Source organism: Cicer arietinum, chromosome 2 (assembly GCF_000331145.2).
Source record: "Cicer arietinum cultivar CDC Frontier isolate Library 1 chromosome 2, Cicar.CDCFrontier_v2.0, whole genome shotgun sequence".
NCBI lineage: Eukaryota > Viridiplantae > Streptophyta > Magnoliopsida > Fabales > Fabaceae > Cicer > Cicer arietinum.
This window is the reverse complement of record NC_021161.2, coordinates 7,733,514-7,755,963: the sequence shown is the minus strand read 5'-3', so window position 1 is coordinate 7,755,963 and position 22,450 is coordinate 7,733,514. Positions and strand designations below refer to the sequence as shown.

The 22,450-nt window shown below is 29.4% G+C and overlaps 3 protein-coding genes across 6 annotated transcripts; 2 read left to right on the top strand and 1 right to left on the bottom strand.

The window, feature by feature from the left end:
- The first annotated feature begins 251 nt into the window (after positions 1-251).
- On the top strand, positions 252-2,448 carry LOC101513434 (xyloglucan O-acetyltransferase 1). 2 transcript variants are annotated; one of them, XM_027332014.2, is made up of 3 exons: positions 256-629; positions 927-2,042; positions 2,220-2,448. In XM_027332014.2, exons 1-2 carry the CDS (start codon positions 413-415, stop codon positions 2,039-2,041), a joined length of 1,332 nt encoding a protein of 443 aa, XP_027187815.1. In that variant the 5' UTR covers positions 256-412; the 3' UTR covers position 2,042; positions 2,220-2,448. The 2 variants fall into 2 exon arrangements, with proteins under 2 accessions (XP_027187814.1, XP_027187815.1); XM_027332013.2 differs by having other exon boundaries at positions 252-629; positions 927-2,448.
- Positions 2,449-13,350: 10,902 nt separating this feature from the next.
- Positions 13,351-19,027, top strand: LOC101490347 (GCN5-related N-acetyltransferase 5, chloroplastic). 3 transcript variants are annotated; one of them, XR_012161973.1, is made up of 6 exons: positions 13,351-14,068; positions 15,733-15,998; positions 16,154-16,330; positions 16,435-17,644; positions 17,919-18,013; positions 18,676-19,027. XR_012161973.1 is itself a non-coding variant. In XM_073365104.1 (2 exons), the coding sequence occupies exons 1-2, from the start codon at positions 13,440-13,442 to the stop codon at positions 15,989-15,991; spliced, it is 888 nt and encodes a 295-aa protein (XP_073221205.1). In that variant the 5' UTR covers positions 13,351-13,439; the 3' UTR covers positions 15,992-16,080. The 3 variants fall into 3 exon arrangements, 1 of the variants encoding a protein (XP_073221205.1); XR_012161974.1 differs by having other exon boundaries at positions 15,733-16,029; XM_073365104.1 differs by lacking the exons at positions 16,154-16,330; positions 16,435-17,644; positions 17,919-18,013; positions 18,676-19,027 and having other exon boundaries at positions 15,733-16,080.
- Positions 16,854-19,956, bottom strand: LOC101513107 (probable serine/threonine-protein kinase PBL28). The gene is made up of 7 exons (XM_004489819.4): positions 19,324-19,956; positions 19,034-19,221; positions 18,657-18,855; positions 18,402-18,565; positions 18,216-18,320; positions 17,536-17,658; positions 16,854-17,212 (listed from the first exon to the last, which is right to left on the bottom strand). Exons 1-7 carry the CDS (start codon positions 19,391-19,393, stop codon positions 16,976-16,978), a joined length of 1,086 nt encoding a protein of 361 aa, XP_004489876.1. The 5' UTR covers positions 19,394-19,956; the 3' UTR covers positions 16,854-16,975.
- Between the last annotated feature and the right edge of the window lie 2,494 nt (positions 19,957-22,450).

Sequence of the window (22,450 nt, the reverse complement as noted above, 5' to 3'; positions counted from 1 at the left end):
CAATATACTTACTAATTTGCCAATAAAATATTAAATTAATTTATCAATAAACTAATTTGTTAATAATTCATCAACACATAATTACACAGATAAATTTATCTTTAAATAACAAAAATTCACAAATAAATTAATCACCCAAACATTGAATGTAGAATTAAGTTTGAAAAGCCACAACTTCAATTATTGTGCCACGTCTTGACTAAAAAATTTAAAGAGAGTCTAAAGAGTGTTTTTACAACCGACTTGAGTTGAAGAAGCCAATTAAGTAGTAATCAGCTTCTTTCTCTACGCTCCCAACTTTCCCCTCACAATTGCACTTCAAATCCATTTTCTTCATTCTTTATACATCTCATCTCTAAACACCATAAAGAACTCAAAACTGAACCATAATCAAGAAAATAAGGCTTTCAAAATGGGAATTTCAAATCCAAATAGAGACCAATCACTTACCAAGAAACTTTTTTCTTTGTTTCTCTATGCTCTTCTTCCTATTTCTCTTCTTAGCTTATACTTCTACCCTATTCCCTTTCTTCCATCTACACAAACTGAACTTCCTCATTCCACCATCATCTCTCACTCTTCTGCTTCTTCAACACCCCCTTCTTTTACTTCTACACCTCCTTCTTCAGGTATACATCTATGCACAATCTCATCTTGTTAAAAATCATATTTTTACAAATGGGTTTTCTCTTAAATCTTATTTAGCAACTATGGATTCTTTGAAGTCTTGACACGAACACTAGAGAAGACACTGATATGTCGACACTGATAATAATTTGATAAATTGAGTTAATTGAATGTAATCAGGTGTTGTGTTGGTGTTTGTGTTGGACACTAGGACAAGACTTGGATTAGAGGGGTCGGTGCTACAGATCTAGGAATGTAAGATTTGTGTTTTCTAAGACTTGAAATGTTGTTTTATGCAGAAAAGGTAGAAACTTTGGACACCCCATGTGACTATTTCAATGGAAAATGGATCCGTGACAGAAGAGGACCTTTATACAATGGAACAACATGTGGAACAATCAAAGAAGGTCAAAATTGCATCAAACATGGAAGACCTGATTCTGATTACCTTAACTGGAGATGGAAACCAAATCAATGCAATCTTCCAAGGTTTGAACCAAACACTTTTCTTCAAATCATTACCAACAAGCACATAGCTTTTGTTGGTGATTCTATGGCTAGGAACCAATTAGAGTCACTTCTTTGTATGTTATCAACTGTTTCAACTCCTAATCTTGTTTACACAAGTGGCGTTGACAACAAATTTAGAAAGTGGAACTTTGTTTCTCACAATGCAAGTGTGTCAGTGTATTGGTCCCCTTTTCTTGTTCAAGGTGTTGAGAAATCAAATGAAGGGCCAAATCATAATAAGTTGTATTTGGATCTTGTTGATGAGAAATGGGGAAAAGAGATGGAATTTATGGATTTTATTGTGATTTCAGTTGGTCATTGGTTTTTGCATCCTGCAGTTTACTATGAGAATGATTCAGTTTTAGGGTGTCATTACTGTCCTGGTTTTAATCACACTGAAATTGGGTTTTATGATGTTTTAAGGAAGGCTTTAAGAACTACCCTTAATAGCATAATTGATAGGAAAGGAAATAGTATTAAGGGTAGTAATGGAGTTGATGTAATTGTGACAACATTTTCACCTGCTCATTTTGAAGGTGAATGGGATAAAGCTGGTGCTTGTCCTAAGACTAAGCCTTATAGAAATAGAGAAAAGGAACTTGAAGGAATGGATGATGAGATAAGAAAGATTGAGATTGAAGAAGTGGAAAGTGCTAAGGTGAAAAGTAGTGAATTTGAGGGGATTATTAGGTTGGAGGCACTAGACATAACTAAATTAGCACTATTGAGGCCAGATGGTCATCCAGGTCCTTATATGAATCCTTTTCCTTTTGCTAATGGGGTTCAAGAGCATGTTCAGAATGACTGTGTTCATTGGTGTTTGCCCGGGCCTATTGATACTTGGAATGAGATTTTTTTAGAGATTATGAAGAAATGGAAGGAGAATCCAAGAATTGAAGAGTGAGGTATTTAGTATTTATCATATCTTGTCTGTTAATTTGTTATACCTTCATATTATGGATATTGTATTGAAAAATATCAGATTTTGTTTTTGGTAGAAAGGAGAAGCAATTTCAATTGAGGAATGATTAGTTTTCTTTTTGGTAACTGATTAGTTATTGTGAATTCAATTTCTCTAACAGAAAAGGAATTATTGATGAGGAAATATTGAGAGTGAGTTGTGACAAATGTTGAGTACTTCCTTTGTTGGACTAAAATACATGTACTTTTTTTTTTCTTTTTTCTTTCTTATATTTAAGAGCAGTAAGGAGTACAAGTTAAAGACAATATTGTTTATGGAATGTGTGTAAATTAATGACATTAGATATGTTGGATGGTGAATTTGAACATGAAATACCTTTTTTCTCCTTATTCAGTGTATATGTGAGTTTCGCTGTCAAAAGAAAAAATGAAGGGTTTAAAGTTAAACCTGTGAAAGAATTCATGGCACAAATGGTAGATCTGTGTTACTAAAATTAGTAACCATCAATTTTGTCCAGTGGGATATTTATTTTAACAGAAATGCTATATCTCACGAAGACAAAAGTAACTAATGCTTTTCCTTATTTCAATTGTAAAACAGTCTTGTTTTAACTTGTTTCATGCAAATTGGGTCCATCCTGTTATTCAAAAATCAACTTGAAAATGAGGATGTACACCTTTTATAATAATTATTCAAGATTTAAATATTTATTTAGTTCTTACAATTATAATCATTTTTTATTTTAATTTTTGGTAAATTTTTCCTGTTTGGTTTATATTCATGCAAATATAGTTTTATTTTAAAATAGTATTTTTATCTAACTTTCGTTACAAAAATTATAACACCCTTAAACCTAAACATAATTGAAACATGAATTTTTTTAAATTCAAAATAAATTCTAATATAATTAAATTACAACTTTTTTAATTTAAAATTAATCTCAAATATTTCATTCTTCTTAAAAAAATTTAAAATTAATGACTTCAAAATAGTTTCTTTTGAAATTGTTGGTTCAAGTTTAGACAATCAACAGTGACAGGTTGATTGCACGATAGTAATTTGTCTTATATTATCAAAGATAGCGAAGATATTAAGATAATCTCGGTAGTTTCTTTTGGAATTGTTGGCTCAATATTTTTTTTTTTAGTTTTTACCTTCTATAATAATCATTTAAGGTAAAATCTGCTTTGGAGATTTTTTGAATGATTATATTTTTCAATTCGTTAACCAGATTTTTGGTGGAACTCGAACTACTGGCAATCGAATTGAGAATGTTAATTGGAATTAAAAAATGATCGGATTTGATCATTGATGAATCGAAATTCAATTCGTTGATAACGGAAACATTCAGTTTATCGTTTTGAACATTTCTCAATCGTTAGCTTTCATTCATTGACGCAAAGAAAATCGAAGCAAATCAATCGAAAGAAGAAACAATCATTTACCACTTTGAACTAATATTGTATTTGGAATCATAACCCTAATTTATTTAGGAGTGACTTTTTTAGGGGAGAAGAATGAAATATTTGAGAGAAGAAGAATGAAATAATTTGAGCCAATTTTTAGGGAAGAAAAATGAAATAGTTGAGGGTTAATTTTAAGTTAAAAGATGTTATAATTTAATTATATTTATAGTTTATTTTAGATTTAAAAAAATCATGTTTTAATTATATTTAAGTTTAACAGTATTACCGTTTTTGTAACAGAAATTTGATTAAATTAATATTTTAAAATGAAACTATATTTGCATGAACTAAACAAAAAAAAAACTTATGAGGATCAAAATCAAATAAATTTATAATTGGAATGACCAAAAATATATTTAAATTATTATTCAATTTTATACTATTAGGTAATATTTTATAAGTTGTGTAATAATTAATTTATTTGTAAAATATTATTTTAAAATAATTGACATTTTTAATTTTTTATGGTGATACTAATTATATTTTTTAATTGTATTTTTCCATTCATACTACTTACAAAAAATTTAATTTAATATTTTTTTATGATAGTATTAATGCACTGATATTTATAATGATTACTTTAATTAATAATATTATTGTATTGCGTTAATTTATACATATTAATATGGGAAATTGTCAAAATTGATTAATTGAATTCAAATGTGACACAATGGAGTATACTTGGATTCAATTTTTTAGTTTGAGTTATCTGTCTACGGGTTAATAGCATCTAAATAAATTTATATGATTTCAAGTTGGCATCACCTAAATTTAAGGCTGAGTAAGTAAGGTTGTGCATTTAATGTATTTTATAGCTTTGAAGAATTGAAGATAGTGAGTCAAAAAAAGAAAGAATTAAAGACAGTGGTTGTGTTAATTGAATGTATTTTTTAGCTTTGAAAATAGTGAGTCAAAAAAAGAAAGAATTAAAGATAGTGGTTGTGTCAATTGATTTTTCTTTGTCAATGCTATACTGCAGTGACGTTTTCACCTAACCAGATTTTATTTTGATACTACAAGAGTACTATTATGTCCTATAACATATATGCTGCAATCACATTTAAAAATTGTTAGTAAAAACAAAAAGTCATGCTTGTGTTAATTTTGTCAAAAAATTATTTGATTTTGTTTCCTCTGAAACAACGTAAAATCAAATAGTTTTCGATATATTTAAGAATGTCCTTTTGTGAAAACTATACATATCAAATTTTAAATTCTTTATTCAAAATATAATTAAACTGCAATAATAAATTTTAGGTTAAATTATATTTGCAATCTCTTAATTTAATTTCAGTTAACGTTTTATTCATTTTTTTTCTTCTCGAGTTGGTCCTTTATTTTAATTTTAAGTGACAATTTGATATTTTATATTTTAAAATATTAACAATATTGTCCTTTTTTTTTACAAAAATTCAAAAAAATCATCAAAATTTTCAAACAAAATCCATAAAATTCATTATTATCTTCAATAAAATGTAAATTTAATCAAATTCATAACTTAAATCTTTAAATAAACTCATTTTTGCATTCTTTATTTGATGTTGTTGGAGATGAAAATATGAGTTTATTTGAATGTTTGAGTTGTGCATTTGATGAAATTTGCATTATATTGAAGATGATTATTAATTTTATGAGTTTTGTTTGAAAATTTTGATGATTTTTTTGAATTTTTGTAAAAAAAAAAGGATAACATTGTTGACATTTTAAAACATAAAATATTAAATTATCACTTAAAATTAAAATAAAGGACTAAATCGGGAGAAAAAAAAAAGAAGATAAAAGACTAAAACGTTAACTGAAATTAAGTTAAAGGATCGCAGATGTAATTTAGCCTAAATTTTAATACTTATTTATTTATTAAATAATATTATATTGCATTATTTATTATTTGTTGGTTTTTAATTTTTTCCTAATAATATTTATTAATTTAATTTAATTTAATTTATTCTATTGTTATTTCATGCATTTTAAATATAGTTGATCATTGTTATTCTATAATGTACTATTTTATGTTATATTTTCCATCAAATTTATTATTTTATCATATTTTTATAATATTAGTAAATATTTTTTAAATTGTAAATTGAATATCCAAAAATCAACTCAAATTAAACCATTTAAAATTGAATCGGATCAAATTTTTTTAAACTTATCATCAAAACAAAATCGAACCACATGTAATTTTATCTTTGGATCAGATGAGTTTTTGCCTCAAATCGATCGCAATCGCACCTCTAATATCCTTATTTATAGAATTCATTAAACACTTACAAAAAAAGATTTATATTTGACTCTCTTCGAATGACACTAACGGGGATCGGAAGTGTTAGTCATTAATAAAGAAATAAGATACTTTTGAAATAAACAATTGTCTACATTTCTAGAAACAATGAAAATGTCAAAAAGTAGTTTATATTATTTTCAAAAATGCATATTCGTTAACCAATATTTCATATTCTCTCAATGACAATGTTTACATTTAGATTCATGCTCTCTCCGGTCACTATTATAAACAAAAAAACTACTTTTGCGATATTAAGAAATGTAGTTAAGTGCAATTAATTTTATGTAAAATACAACTTAAATTTATTAAATTTTCACTTTTTAATGTCAAACACATAACTATAAATATTAAATGTTTGAAATAAATGAAAGGGGTATTGAAAATGATAACATTAAATGATTCACAAATAGTTAATTTTTACTTATAACAGTGGCCAAGATTAAATACTTTTGTGTGTGTTTATAATAGTGACTAGAGGAAGTACATCAAAGATAAAATCAACATACATTTAATTAGGGGTGTTTAGGGTGCAATTTAGATGAGTTATGAGACCAAAAAATCATCTAATCCAAATATGAAAATACTTGTCATTTGGATGTCACCTTTGAAAAACTTGATATGACGCAATTCAAATTAATGTGGTTTAAATTTGATCTATATGGTGTTGGTTCAAATTACATTGATAGACTATATTAAAAGCATATGAAAAATAATAATAAAAATATATTGACTTAATTATAATTTTAGTCTTTATATTTTTATCGGTTCATGAAACCAATCTCCCTATTGAAAATATAATAGTTGTGGTCTCTCATTATGATTATTTAACTAAAAATATGGTGATATAATATGTTTTAAATAACGTGACATATAACACAACGATATATAATAATTAACACTCATTAAATTATATTAAAATCCTCTAAAAATTTAACTTTCATCTTCATAAATTTTTTATTTTTGTAATTTAATTAATGACATATGAATAATTAATGCGTATGAATTATTCTATATTATGAAATTGTATGTCACATTATTCAAAATATGTCAAAGCGTTATTTTTTAGTACAAAGATTTGAGGAATGAACCAAAAATATTGACTTTTAAAATAGAAAAACTAAATCCGTGAATTGATAAAAATAAAGAGATTAAAATTATAATAAAATCAAATATTTAAATTAAACAAATAATTATTAAAAAATTAAAACTAACAAGTAGTAGATTAATGCAATATCTTATATTAATAAAAAAATATTAAAATTTATATATGTGGTTTCGTTTAATTTTGAGAAAAAAATCTAAAATTTGATTCAATCTGAATAATATTTTTGTAAAAAAATTCAAATATATCTAATATATTTTATTTTGTACCATTTTTATTTTCTTTAAATTAATTATAATAATTATTTTTTATTTAGATTAATTTGCATGTATAGAGCAGTAATTGTGTATATATATATTGCTTGTGTTCGTCGAAGGTTGACAATGCTAAGTTGCTAACTGTTGGGGTTGATTGCAAGTCACACATCCTTTAGTGTGGGAGAATAAGGAGAAGGCTAAGGCTATATATTGGGTTTTAGTCCTTTGTTTTCAAATGCACTAGTCAGCAATAGCACTTTAAGCTTGTATCTGACTTAGTTTAAATATTTGCTTTGTAAGAGTGTGGTTGTACTGGGGTGTCTGGGGTGTGAGTGAGAGAAGTCTATGTGTTGTAACAATTTTCACATAGTATTAATTCTCTGGTTGCCGGTTTAGGCAGCGGTCGTGGTTTTTTCTCTGGTTTTGGAGTTTTCACGTTATATTCTTGTGTTGTGATTGTGTCTTTTAATTCTTTTAACTTATGCTATTTTTCCCAACAACTGGTATCAAGAGCCAAGGTTCGGATCTGTGGTTGCAGCTTTGTCTGATCTTCCACATCAGAAAAGAATTATCCTTGGTATTGTTAGGGGAAAGGTGATTCTGTGAAAGTGCTGCTTAGGGAGGTTCTGGCTAAGGAAAGACTTGGTATTTAAGCGTGTCTGTTGTGACCCACCTCTCTTTCCTGGGAACTTACCTGGTGCACAGTTTACAGTCTACGTGCAGCTGCTATGTCTTATTCAAGCGCTATGAAGTTTGACATAGAGAAGTTTGATGGAAGAACCAACTTTGGCTTGTGGAAAGTACAAGTCAAGGATGTGCTTATACAATCAGGATTACACAAGGTGTTGAAAGGAAACACTTCCAACATGGAGGACGACAAGTGGGAGTGTGGAAAACCTGGGCATGTGAAGAGAAATTGTCCAAGTGGAGCAGTATTTGAAAAAGACTCTGAGACAAGTGCTGGCAAGGTCTCCCTTGTTTGGGGAGATGATGGTGATCTCATCTAGAAGATAAAGTTTGTCCTTATGGTATTTCCGCTATACCATGAAAAAGGACAAGTTATTGCTAGCGGATTCAGAACAACACACGGGCATTGGTTGGCATTGATGCAAGGTGTGTGGTGATTTGTCGATGGCTGAAGAACTTCCTGGAAGCCAACATGGGAGTTGCACCATAAATTTCAGCAAGGTTTCGACATGAGAAAATTCTTGGAATGGTTTAGTTCCAAGTGGAGAAAATTCTTGGGATGGTTTAGTTCCAAGTGAAGTGTACTTTTGATGGTGGAGTATGATTGTCGGTAAGACAATGGAAGCGGAAGTTGTAACTCTTACAATCAAGGTGGAGATTGTTGGGGTTGATTGCAAGTCCCACATCCTTTAGTGTGGGAGAATAAGGAGAAGGCCAAGGCTATATATTGGGTTTTAGTCCTTTGTTTTCAAATGCACCAGTCAGCAATAGCACTTTAAGCTTGTATCTGACTTAGCTTAAATATTTGCTTTGTAAGAGTTTGGTTGTACTGGGGTGTCTGGGGTGTGAGTTAGAGAAGTCTATGTGTTGTAACAATTTTCACATAGTATTAATTCTCTGGTTGCCGGTTTAGACTAATAAAGATTATCTAACCCCCAAAAAAGATGCAATAAGTATAATTAAGTATAATAAGTAAGATATAAATAAAAACAATTCCCCAGGTTATATTCATGGTCGTGGTTTTTTCTCTGGTTTTGGAGTTTCCACGTTATATTCTTGTGTTGTGATTGTGTCTTTTAATTCTTTTAACTTATGTTATTTTTCCCAACACTAACCATGAACATTATATCAAGAAAAAATCTAACATCTAGTAATAAATTTATTTTAATCACGAAACAAGAGTTGAGTCTAATGAAAAAAAAAATACTTCTACAATACTGAAGTATCTCACTTTTAGAATATATATATATATATAGTCGGTGATGTTTTATCAGAACGTGAGTGTATGTTGGTCAACCAATTGATTGATTCATCTATCAATAATCCAAGTATTTCATTGTTTGTGATGTATTTTATTTATGAAAAATGCTGAATGTTATTATGAAAAAATCTTTTACATCTTTTTTTAATTAATTTGATTATTTTAATAGTGTATGATTAATTTTTTAATTTTCATTATTTTAATAGTGTATAATTAATTTTTTAATTTTCGTTATTTTTTATGAAAAAACTTTTCGTATTATATAGCACCGCACTGCTGCTTATTTATTTATGCAAATGAATATTTTTTTTAAAAAAATAAATAACATTTGTGTTTTAGCAAGTGTTTACAAATATTTTTTTAATGTTCTCGCACTCTAGAGTTTTTTATTTTCTAAAAAATGATATTTATTTATTTAAATTGATAAAAATTACATCAATTAAGAATATTATAATTAAAAATTGTTAAAATTGAAAAGAAAGAATATGCGAATAAATTCACAAAACTTAGATTAATAGTATAAAACAGTAAAATATCTACAAATATGATAAAATCTATAAAATTGAGGTGTTTTGAATATTCATGTTTCATGAGTTATAATGTTGATGATACCAAAATTATTATTAAAATTACATTTAATTAAAGTTGATTATTCAATCTAAATCAAAGAACACTGTAATAAAATGAGAAAACAAAATGTTGCATTAATACGACAAACAAACATAACGACGCACTGAGACGATGAAACCACATAAAAATACAAAAGAAAAACAAAATATGTGTGAGAATCACATACTCAGATAAAACATAATAAAAACAAATTAGAAGGGTGATTTTAAATCAAAAATTGACTCTAAAGCACCTACTCTTGAATGAAAAAAATGAAAAATCGATATAAAGGGAGGAGAAGAAACACTAGAGGCGGCGAGGTTTAAGATCTATTCATTCATATTTCTATAATCTATAATGGCCAGATTATGAGTTTTGCTAGATATGATATTTAACATCTAATTATTTAATGTCATGTCATTTTTTTATTTTATGTTTAATTATTTTGATTTAAATTTAAAATTTGAATTGAGTTTGTCTTCGAAATACGAGTATCCAACCAAACTCCAACATACTAAAGAACTTACCTATTTTTTTTTTTATAGTCAAAGTGTTTACATTAGTCCATATAAAAGTTAATAGTTTTATTTTTATTCTCTTTAAAAAAATATTTAAAAAAATGTCATGTATGTAGTTTTAATTTCTACTAAAATGTCAACATATATTTTTAAATAACTTTTTTTAGGCATGTGATGTTTGTAATATTATAAAAGTTTCTCTAAAAAAAATAATTCAAAATTTATTTTTTAAGTTCATATTATTGTAACTTTTATTATAAGTTTATGACGTTTACATTTTTTTTATATATTTAATCTATTTCAAGTTAATCAATTAACAAAATTCGGTTAAAAAACCAATAAAAAATTTTGTCGAGTAATTTTTTATAATATTTTAAATATGTATGTAAATAATTATTTAAAAATTTAAAAATTAAGGTACAATTAAATATATTTTATTCTAATAGAAGGAATTAAAATTGTTTGCATAATAATTTTATATGAGCTAAAAATTTAAATCTTAAAATCTTATGAAGACTAAGAATTAACTTATTTAATCATTTAACTCTCAATGATTTAATTTTTGTTAGATAAAATTTGAATTAAAAGTTTTAGTTTTTAAATTTTCTTATCTCAAAATCACGTAAAACTAATCTTTTTACTTCTACTCAAATCAAATGATCATTTTCTCAAAACATAAAAAATCAAATGTGTATTGATGGATAATTTGATTTTGATAAAAAATAATTAAACATATTATACTATATATATATATATATATATATATTTTATTTTTAAAATATGTGATATAAAATTGATTTGATGATCGAGATAAAAACTTAAAAATTGGAGTAACGAGAAAATTGCAGATTTATGTAAGTTATGGAGTAGTAAAGTGCCGGTTGCTAATTTAATATACACCTACAACAAAGTTTAATAATATAATAATGATTAATATTGGTCGTTCATCTACAACAAAATTCTAATAATATAATAATGAAATTATTGATATTGGTCGTTGAAAAAAATTATATATTTAGGTAAAAATATTCTTCCAAAATAGGATTGGATCGATCTTGTGGAGTGGCTAGTGCAAGGACGAATCGAATAACATGTTTAGACGAAGACCAAGAAAAATTTAATCCTATATAATAAATGTTTAAATTAAAGAATAATTATATATAGATATTGACCAGTTATCAAACGCAAACACATCAACCAATGGTGATAGAATGACGAGACAAACTAACTTGAGTTAACATATTATCAATTGAACTAATGTAGAACCTATATAAGCAAGGTTTATATACTAGCATAAATATTGGAACAAACTAAATAAACTTAACTTGCTGACTCAACAAACTAACTTGAGTTAACTAGTAAGTATTGATACCCCACAAGTTGGAGGATGGAAAATGTCCCAACATTGTAAATTTGGAACACATATCTTGAAAAGGGCGAGAATGGGAGGTCTTCGTAAAGATGTCACCATTCTAAACTTGGGAGGATATAGGTAGAAGTTATAAGCTACATTAACAACTTTTTATGCACCAACTGACGGTCAGTGTTAAGATGTTTGATGTGTTCGACGAAAACTGGATTGGTTGCGATATGGAGTGCACTCTGATTGTAACATTAAATAATAAGAATTTGAGTAGGAGATCGATGGAGATCTTTCATCAAGTACACAAGTCGTTGAAGCTCACACAATTTAGCAATTGATGTACAATATTTCGCCTCATAATAAGAACAAAAATTAATAATTTGCTTTTTTAATTTCCACGAAATAAGGGATGAGCCATAGTTTAAGAAGCATTATCCAAAAATAAACACCCCACCCCCGAGAATCAATACATCCACCCCAGTCAACGTCACTAAAACCCAACAATTGAATGCTCGAATTTCTAGAAAAATAAAGACAATGAACCAAGGATCCCTTGAGGTAGCATAAAACGCGATGGACAATTTGTAGACGATGTTCAATAGGAGAACCTCATAATTGCCTCAACTATTGGGTCACAAAATTGAGGATCCAAATGACGATACAACATGTTAAAAAGAGCAGGGTTGGAGTTCTGATGCAATATGACAGATGGATCAAGCGAGATAGTGATATGCTTAGAAATAGTTAGTCTCACATCAAAAAGAGATCGAGGTATTACTTTCGCTGACAGACAAGCTTGGTGAAAATCATAAGCTAGATGCAGATATGAAAGCTTTTCAAACCACCTGCTTAAGGCCTCCAATAGATTTATGTAACTTGCATACCAAATCTAGATCAAGATGAGCGAGATGCTAAGAAACCTTCATATATAGATCCTCAATTAAATAACTACGAAAAATGACGTTAAAAACATGTAAAAAAAATGAAGAATGACGTTTAAAAAATTATTTTATAAAACTTGGTTAATATTTGTATTCCACCCAACTTTCTAAGATCGAATAAATCCAACCATTATACACATTGAACTCACTAGCACAAGACCCATCTAAATCGGTTTATGTCTGAATCAAGATTGGGCATGCACACACCATCCACTGACTTAGATTGGGTGTTTGGGTCCCGAATCTGAAAGATCGTCCACCCTTACTACAAATGGAGAATGCTCATCCAGGGTGTTTATCGATCTACTCCTAATACATTATCCGAAGCTAGGATTCAATAACATATTTTACACTACTAGAAATTAAAATCTGATAAATAAATATGAAGTTGAATGAACATCCACTATTACACATAAGGGATTTATTTATTTTAACAAAAAATAATTTTAATACTAAGATCACTGATTTTACATAAATTGACAAATTCTATGGTACAGTGAAAAACTGAGTTTGTATCAGTATTAGAAATATTTTTATCAATAATTTTTTTAATTTATTTATGTATGCATTATTATAATATCGGTTAAATTTAACTAAATTAAAATTTTTGATATATATTATATGTCATTAGTAATTTAATTTTAATAATATCAAAATATATTAATTTTTTTGATATAGATTAAAAATCCGTTAATTTTATTTTAATTTATCAAACGGCTAATATTATAAACCGGTGGGGTCACGTCCTCCATCAGAATCACACATACATCAATGGTGAACAAGAGTGCCATGTTACTCCTCTTCTTCTCATTACTATCCCCAACACCAAGTTTAATTATTAATTCTTTCTATTCTTTAACTAGTGGTAGCATAGATAACATTACATTACACCATGGCCACAACTCTTTCACTTTCCTTCCCCTTAGACCCCCAAAACCGCTTCAACATCTCCAAAACGACACGCCGTTTCTCTCTCTCATCCCTTCCCTACCACAAATTCCCAATTCCAAATCCCCACTTCAAAATCTCCTCTTCTTCTCATTCCCAATCCCAATCTTCTTCCTCAACATCCCTAAACGACACCTTTTTCCTACCAGGTCGATTCCTCACACACGACGAACTCAACAGACTCAACTTCCTCGAATCATTCCTCTACTCACAACAACTCCAATCCGGTACAGTTTGGGTTCGAGTCATGAGAGATCACGAAGTGGACCCCATCGTATGTTTACTCGCTGATTCCTTCGCTGAATCGATGATGTTTCCAAAAGGTTACATCAACGTGTTGAGGTTTCTTGTGAAACAGTATTTGATTGAACGAAGGACGTTGATGCCGCATATGGTAACTCTCATTGCGTTTTATAAAGGAATTGTTGATGATGGTGAAGAAGAAATGCATTTGGCGGGAACTGTGGAGATTTCTTTTGATAAAAATGGTGCTAATACTTCTCTTCCTTCGCCTACTCCTCCTAAGGATAAGCCTTATATTTGTAACATGGCTGTGCAAAAATCTCTCAGAAGGTAAATTTAGAATTACAAACACTCTAGGGTTCAATTTTATTTCTTAGGTTAAATTGGTTAGTGAACAGGGAAATTGCCATGTCATAGCAATTCAAAAATAAGTTAGGAGAGAGAAAGGCCATTTTGACTGACTCGATATATTGATTGATGCTCACAATTCCGAGGAACAATTTGTCTATTCACTTTATTTATAATGATGAAATGCGAGCTTAAGAGATAATGATAAAAATAATAAATATTGCGTCTGAGGATGAATTTGACCCATATAATATATAGTAGAACTAATTTGATTGGCTAAATGAATATTCAGAGGCTGAATGTGTAGTTTTCATTTTTTAGAGATTAAGACTGCATTTGGATTGGATTATGAATAACTTTATCTGAGTTTATCAATTGGAATAAACACTTGTGAGTATATTTATGAGAGTTTATGAAATAGCTTATGACATGTTAACAAGCTGATTTCATGTTATTTCAATAAACTCTCAAGGATAGTTTATGAAAATAATTATATAGAAATAATTTAACCATTTTCTCTTTGATATTATAAATAAATTATGTAGAAGTGTTTAATCAACAAGCGGTAAAATGTGGGGGTGGAGTTGGGTAGCTCAACTGGTTTGAGATAAGGAGTGAAGGGGTAAAAAGACCAGGGTAGGAGGAAAACATACTGCCGTAACTAACATACTAACATTTGTCTATAGAAGTAAGCGCTAATTAAGTTGTTTATACAAACACACCCTAGTATATGTAAATGTGAAAGCTAGATATTGATGAAACAGGCATTTTGAAACTAGATTGATTATTATTTATATACACTTCTGCTAGATAAGGTAGGATGTTTATTGGGTGTATTTTGACGGCAATAGTGTTGTTAATAGCGGCTATAACAACGTTATATTGTTATAGCATAGCATAATTTAAATAAATTGCTATTGCTATTGTTCACGATACGCTATTTAGTACGAAATATTGGCAAATATAGGCTAGAGCAGAACTGTTGCATAGAAAAATTTGAATAAATTGCTATTTTCCATAATCCGCTATTGGCAACACTTTGGCAGTCTTGACACAGTATTACATACTTTCTACAATTTTACCTTGCCTGAACTTTTTTCATAGACAGATAGTATGCAAACAAATCTGACTTGCTGCGATCTTACAGCACGATAAATATTTTCATCAGTAGCAATTTCAGTTGGGAAAACCTGCAATTTAATTAATTAAGCTACATTCTTCACCATCAATGATTTCCAAATTGTAATAATCTACTACTTAACTGAATACGTCAACTCATCGAGAGATTGACATAATCCTTGTGATAACAATTTTAATATGTTGAGTATGATTCTAAATTTACATAAGTGTATGCTCTTGTTTTCCTTTTCTTATTGTATTCTTTCCATGAGTAATACTAATGCATGCTATGGAGAAGCCTATAATACATCAAAGTTTAAAATTTAGGCAATCAAAGATATATTCTCATCCAGAAATTCCCATAGCTCACATTTTCAAACATTTGGTATGTCTTTTGATTAAGTTAAAGAAAAGAACACCTGGGTGTCTGTTTACATCTAAATGTAATTGGATTCCAACTTTCTTTCTTTTTTGACGGTGGATTCTAACTTTCTAAAAATGTGTTTCTGGTAATTAATTCCCTTCAGGAGGGGCATTGGATGGCATCTTCTAAAGGCAAGTGAGGAACTGATTTCTCGGATGAGTTCATCAGGAGATGTTTACTTGCATTGTAGAATGATTGATGAAGCTCCATTTAACATGTATACAAAAGCTGATTACAAAATTGTAACGACAGATAGTATTTTAGTCCTGCTGATGTTGCAGAGACGCAAGCATTTGATGTGCAAAAAACTTCCTCTCATAAGTATGCCTTCAGAAACAGATGTGTCATTTTCTGATGAGTAAAGGACATGTATGTGTGCAGGATTGCTTAATGTTTTCATGTAATTTTGCCATTATCTCTTAATGTTGATAAAAGCTCATATTTTTCTCTAGCTTCCACAGGATCTTATACTCAAAATGTTTCCCATGATAAAATTTATTATTTATATTTCTGGTGGTTTTTAGTGTTTCAGCAATGGTAGCAAAGATGATCCTGGTGGTTTTAAGTTTGACTGGAGAGTGGAGATTGGTTTCAGGCATCCTTATATATTTGGTTTTAAGTTTGACTGGAGAATGGAGATTGGTTTCAGGCATCCTTATATATTTCTCTTATCTTTAGGGAAGAGATTTGTTGTGTTACAGGTAATTTACAAAATAATGTTTTCTAAATTCTTTATTTACTTTCTGGCTTTGACAGCTAAATGATGAAAAGATGATAAAACTGGTACTTTGTCATAAATTACCAGGCTAGGTACATGTTCTTTCTTGAAGAATCTATGAACATTAAAGATGCATGGAAAATAAACATAAAATTTGCTCCAGATTTCTTCTATTCAATCAAAACATCGATTTGTGTATGCATCGAGCATTTGTATATCAATATTTAAATTTGAAAGTGGCACACCGGATCTGTTGAGTTGTACCAATCATGGCCGAAAGAAAATAATAATGCTAGGAGGTTATGGGACATTTTTGGTGGAAGTGGTTGATTCTTGTCACGGTCTCTTAGGTACTCCTTTCATGTAACCAGAGGTGCAGCTAGAAGTAGGATGAGGGTGGTGATGTGGTTGAAGAAGAGAAAAGGAAATGCTCATTTAGATTTGTCCACAACAGACTTAGTTCCTCATCTCGTAAGATCATCAAATTAGTTATGTTTTGTACACAGTGAGTCAAAATACTTGTGGTCATATTAATTGGTCTAGTGTATAAATATGGAAAAACTTCCGAATAGAGTTTACTCTTTTATTTTCAACAAGAAATCATTATAATTCTTGTGTCTAAACTTCACTAGATCAGTCTGAAACTATGCATAACCATTCCCAAGCCTTTTGAATTTGTATAGATAATCATTAGGAGTTCTTTTACACAATCTGCCACTGAAGGCCTCTCATTACTTTCAGTACGTACACATCTTGATGCCAGATTGGCAAACATGACTATAGACTGAATGGTGTAAGAATTTCGAGCCATCTCTGGATCTATCACCTTACGAAGCCTCTTGCGGTCATTCAGTATGTGCCTCACCTGCATATAAGTGTAAAACATATTAAAGTCTTGCTTCTGTATATATGTTTAAAGTTCTGGAAATTGTGAATTTAGGATTTGTTCTTCTCTCCCTTATTATATAGCGTTTCTCATTTAATGTGTGTGTGCGAGACTATCCTCAATAATGGACTATGAAAAATGTACCAGAAAATTACCAATTACTAGTAATAATGTCCAATTATTTCTGAATGATTTGAAAAAAAAAAATCACAATTGCAAATGTGAAGGTCCTATAGGCTATTTATCGCTTTGAAATCCATATGGATGTCTTGTGAGCATGTGTGCACACGTGCATTTCCTACCTGCAGTACAAGGTTCTGATCATTAGGACCCTGGTTTAGATCTACAGCTCGACGTCCAGTCAAAAGCTCCAGAAGAACAACACCAAAAGCATAGACGTCACTTTGGAGAGTGAGTTTCCCTGTCTGTTGTCATATGAATAAATTAGTGTGAAAATACTCATCTAGCTTTCAACAGATACTAAATATATAAAAAGATGGAAGGTTAAAGATTGCAGGATAGTATTTTGAGTAATGAACATTTTATTTGGGTTATAGAACTGTCTGTTGGTATGCTGTATGCTTAGATGGAAGGATTAATAGGTGAACAAAATCAGTTTGGGTAGCAAAATTTGGTGGAAAGTATGTCTATTTATCCTTTTTTGATTGAATCATGTTCCTTTCAGGTCATACGCCAGTAAAATAAAAGGAAACTGAAAGACTTATTTGGAATTGGATAAAATTTCAGCTTCAGGCTTCTAATGCAGATCAGATTTTCAAAGTAAAGCCTACATTTACTAGATGAGTTGGTGTTGGATTTGGTAGCTTAATTTGCATTAGTAATTTATCTATGTTTGCCTAGCCAATCACAACAGGTACTAGTTGGTGTTGTATTGCTGTTGTGATTGATTTAGCTCACTAAATACATTATGCATGACATGGAAATAAAAGTTAGGTATATTTTGCATGTAATGTAAATGTACCGATGTATACTCGGGATCAAAGTAACCAAAGGTACCGAGCACTCTGGCAGTCACATGTGTCTCCTGTCCTTCCGGCATTAACTTGGCAAGCCCAAAATCAGATATCTACAAAAAGACTTATAGTTCTTACATATTATTGTTAGAAGGAAATATTATAATAAGTCGTTAGTAGGACTTTATTTATACCTTTGCTTCAAAGTTGGCATCTAATAGAATATTGGTCGATTTGAAATCTCTATGAACAATAGGAATTCCAACATCAGCACTTGAATGGAGATAAGCAAGCCCTTTTGCAGCTCCCAGGGCCACATGTAGTCTTCGAGGCCAATCCATGTTTCTTTCTCCAATTCCTAAAATTAGTTTTAGATTAATAGAGCTTAATGTAAGAAATGTTGGTAGTATTAGTGTTGTGGATTTTGGGTGAATTACAAAGTAACAGACCATTCAAATGATCTTGCAGGTTCCCATTTATCATATATTCATATACTAGGAATCTATGCTTTCCGTCAGCACAGTAGCCTATCAAAGAAACAAGATTTGGGTGGTTGAGTCTGCTCAAAATGTCAACTTCGACTCGGAATTCGCGTTCCCCCTCTGCTTCTTTAATTGCTGGAAGCTCCATTTTCTTGATTGCTACAACCTTCAAAGGGAGACATATTGTATAAGTATGTATTCATTTTTAACACGATCACATATTTTGAACCATTTTGTAAAAAGTTTGGTGTTTCTGTTTGGAAGCTACAACTGATGTTAACAAAATCTTGAAAATCATGATGAATTTTTGTGGGCTTTATAAACATACGTTCAGACCACACTACCTCTCCTGACCGCAGAGTGCCTCGATAGACTTTGCCAAATCCTCCTTTTCCAAGCAGATTTTCTTCACTGAATGAACATGTTGCCTCTTCCATCTCCTTGAGTGTGAAAACAGATGAACCATGCAACCTTTTTGTTGGAGGTGGTGTTTTATCATCAAGTTGCCAAAGTTGTGCAGGTTTGTAAATCCCTGTATAGTGTAAGTGTTAAAGTTGGTTGTGCACAATGAAATAGAACTATAAACATGCTTGAAAGTTAAAACATGAGAAGAAGAAGAAAAAGAAGAAAATACAGGGATCTGTATGATCTTGAGACTTTGTTCTTCGCCGCTTGTTCCACGCTGAGACTAACCCGAATGGCATGATTGGCTGCTCTATCTAATTTGTTCTCTGCTAAAGGATTGAACTGGTAGATTCTAACATAGGAAACATGCACTTGGATAAAGATGATTAATTCAATTACAAACTCAGTTACAAGTAGATGATGCTAAGAATTTTGAAGTAAACACTTTTTTGATACAGGAGAGAGAGGGGTGTGTAAAGTTAAAAACTTTGACTTATTTGCATGCGTTTGAAAGAGTTGATAGAATGGGAATTCTCTATGGAATACGTATGCAGCAAGTGAGGTTAGATTAGAAGAATACTTAACAAAACATCTTCCAACAACAGATGGAGAGAGACATATGGTAATGTACTTTAAGCTTAAGAGAATGCTGAGGCAAAGTAGGTATGACTTGCATACCTATGGTTGGTTGTAGTTGGGATAGGGGGTGTGTATAGTTTGACAAGGAAATGGGAACTACAACCACATTCTCCATGTTGTTCATCTTATATACGTTTTACCGTTTACAGATTAAAAATAAAAGGTGGGTAGGATGGCTTTTTCATTTGTTCTCTTAATTACATAAAATGTTACCTTATTTCTAAATCTTTCTCTTGTATGGTGCAACCGTCATTGTTTATATTAAAGATTGTCATAATCAGCTTTTGACGAAGATATTCTTTAGCACTAATGATCGTCATTCATGGTCATGTGGGATCCCAAAAATCAATATCTTTTCAATTAGTTACCATCACCTGTAAATATGTGACAAGGTAAGAAAAAAAAAATGAAAGATTTTTTTGTTACAAAAAGTGAAGGCTCCGTTGCTGTTAAAATTTCTCTCTTACAGTTAATATGTTGTTTTGATTCCGTAATAATTCTTTTGTAAATTTAGTTGATTAAATTTTTTACCATTACTTTCTAGTTTTTGACTTGAAATTTTAAGTTTGGGTTTCTATTCGAATTTCTTATAATTTTTTTACAGATAAATTTTTTATAAGTTGAACACACTAAATTGTTTTAAATTAATATTAGAATGTACAATGTTGTAGCCGTTAAAATCATTAATTAAATTTATATAATATAAATTAAAATTAATCTATCAATATAAATTTATTTATATAAAAAGATAGAAGTATAGCGTTGTAAAAAAAATGTTAGTTATAAATTTCATTAGGCTTAAAACTCACCTGCTGAAAAAAGTCAATTTTTACGTTAATTTTTTTTTTCTCTCCAACTTTAGCATCATGTGGCTGTGTTTTTATTTTATTTTTTTGCATGGATTAATAATACTAGGAGAAAATAATGAGAGTTTTTATTTATTTATCTCAATTTATGATTTTTAATGAAAAATTTAGAAATATATTTCTACAAGACCTCTCACCAATGAAAAACATGTATGATGCATGAAGATAAGCCATAATCTAAGTTTGCAAAGCTCGACCAAAGAGAGATCTCAATCGTATGAAGTTACTATTATGTGAGTGTATACATCGTTCTATTTTGATTGAGTCATACTTCATCTAATTCAAACTTATACACAACTGACAAATGTCTTATATTTGTTTTATTTATTTATTAAAATATGATATTCATTCAAATTAATAAAAATTGTATCGCATTGAGAATATTACAATTCAAAATTACTAAAATAGAAAAGGATGAATCTGTGAACAAACTCATATAACTCAAGTTAATAGCATACAATGACAAAATATCTACAAATGTGACAAAGTATGCAAATATGATAAAATTAAGGTGTTCAAAATACTTATGTCTCTTGAATTGTAACGTTGATGACACAAAAATAATTGATTGAATTTACACTTGGTCGAAGTTGATCTGTCAATCTGAAGAAAAAATCACAACAATAAAACAGGAAAGCAAAACACCAAAACATAACGAAAAAAACATAAGACCACAACATGACCAAAAAATTAAACACCACAATATAATGAAAAAACAAAATACCGTTTCAAGATGACGAACAAACACAATATCACACTAAAACGACAAAACCACAAAAACACATTTCACATATAAAATGGATCATAAACCACTTATCTTTAAGTGAATAAATAAAAACCGTTCAAAGAGGTTAAAAGGAAAGAGGAGTATAGACGTCTAAATCAACTTCCTGTTTTTTTTGTTTGACAAATGACATTATTCTTTTCGTTTCGATAGGTGAGTGAGTTGTGAGTTATATTAACCAAGTATTATTTGTTTACACTATATTATTCAATATATTCTTTGTTTATCTACCTATTAGTCAATGTATATCATTTTTTCACTTATTCACATTTAGATTTACATTCAAATTTTACTAGACTTTTCTATTTTATAACTAAATCATTTCATGTTTACATCTTCTTTCCCTTATTTTATTCTTTTTTTTTTCTCACTTTATCATTTTCAACTCCACCTTCTCTAACCAATATATTTTTTTATTCAAGAAAGTTGAAAGTCCGTCTTTCCTACAAACAAGAATAAAAGAAAAAGGGTAAGTAAATAAAATTTATTATTCTCTTCCATGTAATTTTTTTTTCGTACACAAATTTAATTTGAATCAAAGTTAAAGTGTTTTCTAATTTTTGTTGTCTTTCTATTCTTAATTTTTTAACATATTTTCACCTTAAAATATTGAGCATCATTCTACTAGGTGTAAAGAAGAAGATGAAACAAGAGAAAGAGTTTGATTTAACATTTTAAATTTTTATTTTTGACTTCTACTACTTTTAAAATTGATTGATGTTGTCTGCTTTTTGCTTTTCTATTTTTATTTATCAACAAAAAATTTCTTAAAATGTACCAACATAGAAAAATTTAAGAAAATTGTATCCGACATAGAAAAATTATATAAGTGAAACACAAAACAAATAAGGAGAAATAGACTACTAATTTTATTAGAAAAAAAATTTGATCCGCCATTTTTCCTAAACCAAATTGAACCATTGCACATCCAAATCTACACTTAAAACACACAAAAAGTATAGAAGTATACCTACAAAAAATATAAAATAAAATAATCTAAAAGGAGAAGATATTTTATTCCATGAATCTAATTCTAAAAATATAATTATATTAAAAAGAAAATATCC

Coding starts and splice junctions, on each gene's coding strand:
- LOC101513434 (XM_027332013.2), top strand. CDS start 413: ATGGGAATTTCAAATCCAAATAGAGACCAATCACTTACCAAGAAACTT. Junction 630..926: donor TTCTACACCTCCTTCTTCAG/GTATACATCTAT, acceptor TGTTTTATGCAG/AAAAGGTAGAAACTTTGGAC.
- LOC101490347 (XM_073365104.1), top strand. CDS start 13,440: ATGGCCACAACTCTTTCACTTTCCTTCCCCTTAGACCCCCAAAACCGC. Junction 14,069..15,732: donor GTGCAAAAATCTCTCAGAAG/GTAAATTTAGAA, acceptor AATTCCCTTCAG/GAGGGGCATTGGATGGCATC.
- LOC101513107 (XM_004489819.4), bottom strand. CDS start 19,393: ATGCCATTCGGGTTAGTCTCAGCGTGGAACAAGCGGCGAAGAACAAAG. Junction 18,856..19,033: donor GCACTCTGCGGTCAGGAGAG/GTAGTGTGGTCT, acceptor CTCCCTTTGAAG/GTTGTAGCAATCAAGAAAAT. Junction 18,566..18,656: donor CCTGCAAGATCATTTGAATG/GTCTGTTACTTT, acceptor AACTAATTTTAG/GAATTGGAGAAAGAAACATG.